General features: G+C 48.7%; 1 protein-coding gene across 1 annotated transcript in view; it reads left to right on the top strand.

Annotated features, from left to right (window-relative positions):
* Positions 1–8,235, top strand: part of EVC2 (Ellis van Creveld syndrome 2) — a 164,665-nt gene that overhangs the window by 27,783 nt on the left and 128,647 nt on the right. The window contains exon 7 of the mRNA XM_010847786.1: positions 5,500–5,553. Coding sequence (XP_010846088.1) covers positions 5,500–5,553 — 54 coding nt within the window. The remainder of the gene's footprint in view (positions 1–5,499; positions 5,554–8,235) is intronic.

Below are 8,235 nucleotides of genomic sequence, written 5' to 3'. Positions count from 1 at the left end.
AGGAATGATGCTAAAGCTGAAACTCCAGTACTTTGGCCACCTCATGCAAAGTGTTGACTCATTGGAAAAGACTCTGGATGGCTGGGAGGGATTGGGGGCAGGAGGAGAAGGGGACGACAGAGGATGAGATGGCTGGATGGCATCACTGACTCGATGGACGTGAGTCTGAGTGAACTCCAGGAGTTGGTGATGGACAGGGAGGCCTGGCGTGCTGCGATTCATGGGGTCACAAAGAGTCGGACACAACTGAGCGACTGAACTGAACTGAACTGAACTGAAGGTTCTATCTCCAAATTCAGACACATTCCAAGACACTGGGGTCAGGGCTTCAGCTATAGATTTTGGGGGGACATGATTCAACCTGTAACCCCATTACCGTGAGCATTTTCATTTTCCATTCACTCTTTTGTTAATCCACGTAGGTGGTGAATGCGGTTGGTGCATTGCCCATGCTATGCGCTGTGCACCCCTGGGGCTACAGAGAAAGAGATATGTCCTTGTCCTCGTGGAGCCTGTGCTCTCGTTGTGTGTGTGTGTGTGTGTGTGTGTGTGTAAGTCGCTCAGTTGTGTTCTACTCTTTGCAACCCATGGACTGTAGCCCACCAGGCTCCTCTGTCCATGGAATTCTCCAGGCAAGAATACTGGAGTGTGTAGCCATTTCCTTCTCCAGCGGGTCTTCCCAGCCCAGGGATCGAACCTGGATCTGCTGCATTGCAGTTACTCTGGTCATTTTGTTCAGACTGCAGCCCCTGGAGGAAGTACTTTTCATAACAGATGTGGAAAACGAGGCTCCAGCGTGACTACTCCAGGTCACATGGCAAAACCAAAATCGACCTCACAGCTGCTAGCTCCTTCCATCCAAGGCTGAGAGGCCTGTGTGCGGTGTTTCTGCTGCAGTAAGAAAACTAATCCTGGATAAAATTAAATAAAATGAAAGATTCCATAAAGGTAAGGACCAGATATGAGAAAGCCATATGAAACTGTCAGAAAAGACGAATGTCTCAGAAAACAATTAAGTGCAAAGTCAAGAACGAGAACAGAGAAGGATGAAAAAAGGGAAATAAAAGGCCCAGAAAAAAATACCATCTGAATTTCAAAGGACAGGAAACCAAATATGCTAAAGTCAAAATTTAAGATAAAGGCAACAGTCAGAAACCCACAGTGAGAAACTCAGAAACCCAATGAAATTAAAAGCTCCCTGTGTAGGGTCATTAGGACTTTAGACCAAGGTAGCTTCACACCTCCCAGGAGAGCCTGGGGAGGCTGGGGGGATATTAGGAGGCGTGGAGTCGGGGCTCCCTGGCTGTCACCCCCTAATGGGTCCTGTCCATTGCTTTGCTTGGTGCTTGTGTGTGTTGTACCAACACTATCACCCTGGTAACCCTCCGTCCTCCCACTAGAATGTTGCTCCTTGAGACCCCATTGGTCTTATTCCCAATCTGTATTCTTGGTGTCAAAAATAGAGCCCTGCACACAGTAGGTGCTCAGTAATTGCTCGCTGAGTGAGTGCATGAATAGATCACTGAACTAATGATTCTTGGGCAGGTGTGTGGTTTTTTTTCTTTTTTAACTTCTCTGAGCCTTTGGTTTCTCATCAATAAAAAGGAAGACTGTTCTATGTCTCCAGTCTCTTGGGATAAAAGCGATGATTTTATATTTGCATGTGGCTTTCAGGTTCCTTTCCCTTCCAAGCCTTCAAGAGCTCTCTCTCTGGGCAGTTTTGTGGACAGAGTGGAGATTCTAGAGCTCCAGACTTCATAGTGTGTGTTCTAGGCTCCTACCTGCTTGCATTAGACTGTCAGCATTGCCTTTCTTAGACCTGCCTTAGGAAAGTTTCCTAGAAAGCTCGGTGTTTGTTGAGCGCATAAGGGCTGGATAAGGCTTCTATGCCTTGTTCTCTAATTGATTCACCCAGTTGGACTTCAGAGTTTCTTTGGGTGACTCCTGGGCCTTCCTCTAGGATGGAGAGAAGGTCCAGTGTATTTGGAATTGAAAACGATCCAAGTCTGAGGGAAAATCTTGTCAACTCCACACAAGAACATTGGTCTGCTCTGCTTGTCGGCTGTAGAGAGGCTCACACTACAGATGGGAGAATAAAGGAATTATTTAAAAATGCAGGTACCCAATGGGGTGAAATCCTTCATGTTGGCGTGGACTTGGTGTCTGGTACTTCACAGGCTGAAATGCTGCCCTCGCTATGTTTTTAGAATGGTTCAGTGTTTCTGAGCTTAAGTTTTCCCAGTTGAGAAATGAGGGGTGGGGGTCAAAAGATTCCCTTCAAACTCATCTCTTCCAGTTCTGACATTTTAAAATGGTATGAAAGCAATAAAAATAGTTACCACTTTCTAATCCTCACCATAGGAGGGAGGTACTGTCAGAAATGCACTGTGTTTGAGTCTGGAAACTACCTTCTCCAGCTCACATACAGGTATACACACAGGTACACACACAGGAATACACACAGGTATACACACAGGTACACACACAGGTATACACACAGGAATACACACAGGTATACACACAGGAACACACACAGGTATACACACAGGAATACACACAGGTATACACACAGGTATACACACAGGAATACACACAGGTATACACATAGGAATACACACAGGTATACACACAGGAATACACAGTTATACACACAGGTATACACATGTGCACATAGATACAGACACATGCACCTCAACTTCATACAAGGGTACATGAGACAGGACAGAGATGCAGCAGAAGTCAAGAGGGAAGAATTTAGAACATTCATCTCCAGTTCCTTACCGTATATTGTGTAAACATCCCACCCACCTTGTAAAACCATCACTGGATCTCACGTGGTCTGTGTTTCCCGGCTTCAGGCTGTGCTCTAAAACATGTTTCTTAAGCCTTGAAGTTTATATGGTGGATGTAGGCTGATGGTTTCTGTTTTGCAAAGAGATGGAGATAGGCTGCGCAGCACACTTTCAGCCCCTCTCTGTTTAGACCTTGGGTGTCAAGAAACAGCAAGGAGGGACCCAGAGGGAGAAGAGAGAGAGGAAGCCAGCCTTCGAACCCACTAGTTCAGAAGACCCTGAAACCCACAAGACACCACAAATACTCTGCAGCACATACAATTCAGGAACAGAAGGGCCAAGTGATTGCTTCAGAGGTGTCTCTTCTTTAAAGACATGTGTGTGTGTTTTAATTTCCATTGTTCTTCAGTTGCTAAGTTTGTCTCTGACTCTTTACGACCCCATGGACTGCAGCATGCCAGGCTTCCCTGTCCACTGTCTTCCGGAGTTTGCTCAGATTCATGTCCGTTGAGTCGGTGATGCTGTCTAACCAATGAGTCAGCTGTTTGCATCAGATGACCCAAGTATTAGAGCTTCAGCATCAGTCCTTCCAAAGAATATCCAGTGTTCATTTCCTTTAGGATTGACTGGTTTGATCTCGTTGCAGTCCAAGGGACTCTCAAGAATCTTCTCTGGCACCACCATTTGAAGGCATCAATTCTGGATGCTCAGCCTTCTTTATGGTCCAATTCTCACATCCATTTCCCTCCTTAAAACATCAGCTTGTCCACCTGGCCTGTGATGGGTTTGGGATGCCCCAGTGCTCCCAGTGTAGCTGCCGTAACGACTGTAGGACATGGATCAGGGGGTTTCCTGCTTCGGGTGGACCATCGCTCAGGTCAGGGGAAAATGCCTCTAGAGTGGCCATGATAGAATTAAACAGGGGTTGCCTAGCTCACTCTGGCTTCAGTCTCCAGGCCAGGTTATCTACGATGATACAGCCACCACCATCACCACCTGCTACACCCAACAGCATTCATACTTTCATAGCACTCTTCCTTATGGGCCAGGCACTCTTCTGATTCATCCTCACAGCCAGCCTATGAGAGGAATAAAATCCCCCCTGTACAGATGAGGAAACTGAGGCACAGAGAGGTCAGTACCTTGTCCAAAGCCAGAGTGCTGGAGAACGATGAAGCCCAGCATGAACCTGCATAATCTGCTTCCTTCCACTCCTCTGCATTGCCTTTCAGTTGCAAGATATTCTACCTCCAACCCCAGAAAGAAGCATGTTCTCATGTTGGGTCTCCTCAGATACCACGAGATTGGACAGATAGCAGAGTACATCATGAGAAATGCTGGACTGGATGAAGCATAAGCTGGAATCAAGATTGCTGGGAGAAATATCAATAACCTCAGATATGCAGATGATACCACCCTTATGGCAGAAAATGAAGAGGAACTCAAAAGCCTCTTGATGAAGGTGAAAGTGGAGAGTGAAAAAGTTGGCTTAAAGCTCAACATTCAGAAAATGAAGATCATGGCATCTGATCCCACCACTTCATGGGAAATAGATGGGGAAACAGTGTCAGACTTTATTTTTCTGGGCTCCAAAATCACTACAGATGGTGACTGCAGCCATGAAATTAAAAGACGCTTACTCCTTGGAAGGAAAGTTATGACCAACCTAGATAGCATATTCAAAAGCAGAGACATGACTTTGCCAACAAAGGTCCATCTAGTCAAGGCTATGGTTTTTCCTCTGATCATGTATGGATGTGAGAGTTGGACTATAAAGAAAGCTGAGTGCCAAAGAGTTGATGTTTTTGAACTGTGGTGTTGGAGAAGACTCTTGAGAGGCCCTTGGACTGCAAGGAGATCCAACCAGTCCATCCTAAAGGAGATCAGTTCTGGGTGATCATTGGAAGGACTGATGTTGAAGCTGAAACTCCAATACTTTGGCCACCTGATGCGAAGAGATGACTCATTTGAAAAGACCCTGATGCTGGGAAGGATTGAGGGCAGGAGGCGAAGGGGACAACAGAGGATGAGATGGTTGGATGGCATCACTGACTCAATGGACATGGGTTTGGGTGGACTCCGGGAGTTGGTGATGGACAAGGGAGGCCTAGTGTGCTGTGATTCATGGGGTCACAAAGAGTCAGACATGACTGAGCGACTGAACTGAACTGAACTGGACAGATAGCAGTCATAACGCTCACCTTTCATTCCCTATGTTTTCTAAGCAGAGGAGTATTAGAAAGTATGGGAGTGGATGTTTAGGGTGTTGGGGCTTGGGGGGTCGAGAGCACTGGAATGAAAGGGGATCTCACTGACGTCAGAGCCTGCAGTTCTCTCCTCCTTCCTGAAGGGGGCAGACCAGACCTTGGAGGGGGAGGGTAGTTGCTCAAGGTCATTCCTTTCCCCTGACCTCACCCCCCTCCAAGTGTTTCACCACCCTGGTAAGATGCCTGTGTTTCCCTGGCCGTTAGGGGAACTGGTGTCTGGATTTCACACATGCCTCCGGGAGAGGAGGCATGAGGGTTCTACAGACCTTTTCCCCTGGAGTGACTTTAAGACCACCACCAGCTCTGACCACCCCCCACCCCCGACAGTCAAGAACCCACTGTAGCTCCAGGTGGGTGGATCGGAAACAGACCACTTGTTACCCGGTGTCTCAGTTGCCAAAACCGGTTGACTGAACTGCTTTCTTTATGCTTTTTTCTAGAACAGAACCCAGCTAAAAGCCCCCTTCACCATAACAGCAGAAGAAAAGATCACGGTAAGAGAAAACTTTGACCGGGAAACCCACATTACACCCCCACTGTGTCTCTTTCTGTCTGTGGTTTGTGGTCTCTTGCTGTCCTCAGAGGCCGGGGAGGGGCCCACCACTGACCTTAGCCTCCTAGACCCGAGCAGAGGCTGGGGGCTCCCTGAGGTCTGGGATTCCCCAGTGTGGCCTGGGGGCTGTCTCGCTGGTTTTCTGAATACCCCCTTCATCTGGGCGAGATGGATTGGTCACTGCCTGGGACCAGCTTGAGGCCTCACCCACCCATCTGTACATCTGTTCAGCGGGCTGGTACCTGCCTTTTGGTGTTTGCCCGTGGCCAGTGGGTGGTCCGTGTTTTGTCTTCCCAGAGCTTAGAGACCTGCTTCTGCGGTCCATCAGGGACACTTCTCCCTTTTTCTTCATCATCCGCTCACCCGCAGCTCACGCATCCATTCGTTCATGTGTTCATCAAGTGTTTATTTATCATATAAACACGGTCCACATTTCTTCAACCCCCAGTGTACGCATACTAAGTTGCTTCGGTTACGTCTGACTCTTTGTGACCTTATGGAGCGTTAGCCCACCAGGCTCCTCTGTCCATGGGATTCTCCAGGCAATAATACTGGAGCAGTTGCTGTGCCCTCCGCCAGGGGCTCTTCAAGACCCAGGGAACCAACTCACGTCTCTTGTGCCTCCTGCATTGACAGGTGGATTCTTTACCACTGATGCCACCTGGGAAGCCTCCCAGTAATTGCCAGGCCAAGGAGTTTACATTTGCTGAATCATGACATCTTCACTACAATCTTGGGGGATAGATCGAACTTTTAAATTGCCTGCATTTCTTATATGGGGAAACTGCGGCATGCCCAGGTCAAGGCATTTGCCTAAGGTCACATGACCATGTGTCAGGGCTCCCAAGACCACCCCCAGGTGCAGGGTTTCCCTAGGAGGACCCAAAGCACTGCACACATTGTCGTACTCAGGCTGATGTTGATAGAGAAGGGTGCAGAGCAGAATCAGCAAAGGAAACAGACGTGTGGGACAGGCTCTGGAGATACCAAGTACAGGCTTCCCAGGCTCTCTCCCAGTGGAGACACGCAGGGCATGCTGAATTCCTCCAGCACGGAGTTGTGACATCACATGTGAACTGCTGTCCATCAGGGAAGTCATTAGAGACCCAGTGCCTGGCACCTCCCAGCAGGACAGTGTGTGTTGAGTGTAAATCACACCATATGCACAGCAGTTTAGGCCGTGAGCCCCACTTATCAGGGGATGGTGGGAACCCTCTAAAATCCGGGTTCCCAGACACCAGCCATGGCCCAGCATCTGGAGCAGGCCTCCCAGAGGATGGAAGCCTCAGGCCCACTGCATGAGTGCCTTTCTGCACAGCTGGTGTTAGAACGGGATTTAAACCCAGGCCCTTTGGCTCCAGAGCCCTGCTGTTGGACAGTGGACCACACTGCCTCCTAGCAAGCTGAATTCCTACACAGAAGAGGCAGGAACAAAACCCGAGGCAGGCACACAGGTGTAGACAGTCCTCCTGGCTGGTCCGTGCGTCCCCCACTGTGCCCTACGTTGTGGGTGGCCCTCAACAGGTAAAGATCCCTGATTGGGCTGATTGTCATCATTGCCTGTGATTGCCCCTCAGTGGAGGAGGTAGCTGATGGTTGTGTGATTGCAAGAAAGGTCAGAGAACATTCATTTAATCAATATTTATAAGCCCTTCCTCCATGGCCTGATAGCTCAGTTAGTAAAGAATCTGCCTGCAATGCAGGAGATCCCAGTTCAATTCCTGGGTCAGGAAGATCCACTGGAGAAGGGATAGGCTACCCACTCCAGTATTCTTGGCTTCCCTGGTGGCTTAGCTGGTAAAGAATCCACCTGCAATTCAGGAGACCCTGGTTCAATCCCTTGGTTGGGAAGATCCTCCGGAGAAGGGAAACGCTACCCACTGCAGTATTCTGACCTGGAAAATTCCATGGACTGTATAGTCCATGGGGTCGCAAAGAGTCAGACATGACTGAGCGGCTTTCACTTCACCTCCATGGCCCAGACCCTCTCATGAGAATGGAGACGCACTATATCCAGGTCTTCAGGGCTGCCTCTGGCTCACGCATTGCCTTCAGGAGAAGCAGGAATAGGTGGCCCCCCCAGGCTGCAGACAGCAGGGATCTGGAGCCAAAGCGCCCAGGTTCAAATCCTGTTCTAATACCAGCTGTGCAGAAGGGCATTCACACACAGGCCTGAGACTTCTGTCCTCTGGGAATTCTGCTTCAGATGCCTGTTCAAGATCCATGGGTGCAAGGCTAGGCGATGGAGCAGTGGGTTGGATTTCAGCCCCACTGGTCCCTGGGCCAGGTAACCTCTGCCTGTGGACCATGTTCATGAAGGTCATTATCAAGTGGAGAGATGAGACGTGTCAGTGATGGCTCTATAGTGCTGTGGGGAAAATAAGCTTTTACACCAGAAGCCTGACTCTGAATCCCTGTTCCCCCACTGATTGTATGTGACACTGGGCACACTACTTACCTCCCTGGACTTCAGTATCCTAGTTGTAAAATAAGAATAATAACAATACCTGCTTTATAGGGTGATAACCTAGATAGCATATTGAAAAGCAGAGACATTACTTTGCCAACAAAGGTCCGTCTAGTCAAGGCTATAGTTTTTCCTGTGGTCATGTATGGATGTGAG

Source organism: Bison bison, unplaced genomic scaffold (assembly GCF_000754665.1).
Source record: "Bison bison bison isolate TAMUID 2011002044 unplaced genomic scaffold, Bison_UMD1.0 scf7180017864255, whole genome shotgun sequence".
NCBI classification, from domain to species: Eukaryota; Metazoa; Chordata; class Mammalia; order Artiodactyla; family Bovidae; genus Bison; species Bison bison.
Note: the sequence above shows the minus strand (reverse complement) of the source record. Positions and strands in the feature narration are given on the sequence as shown.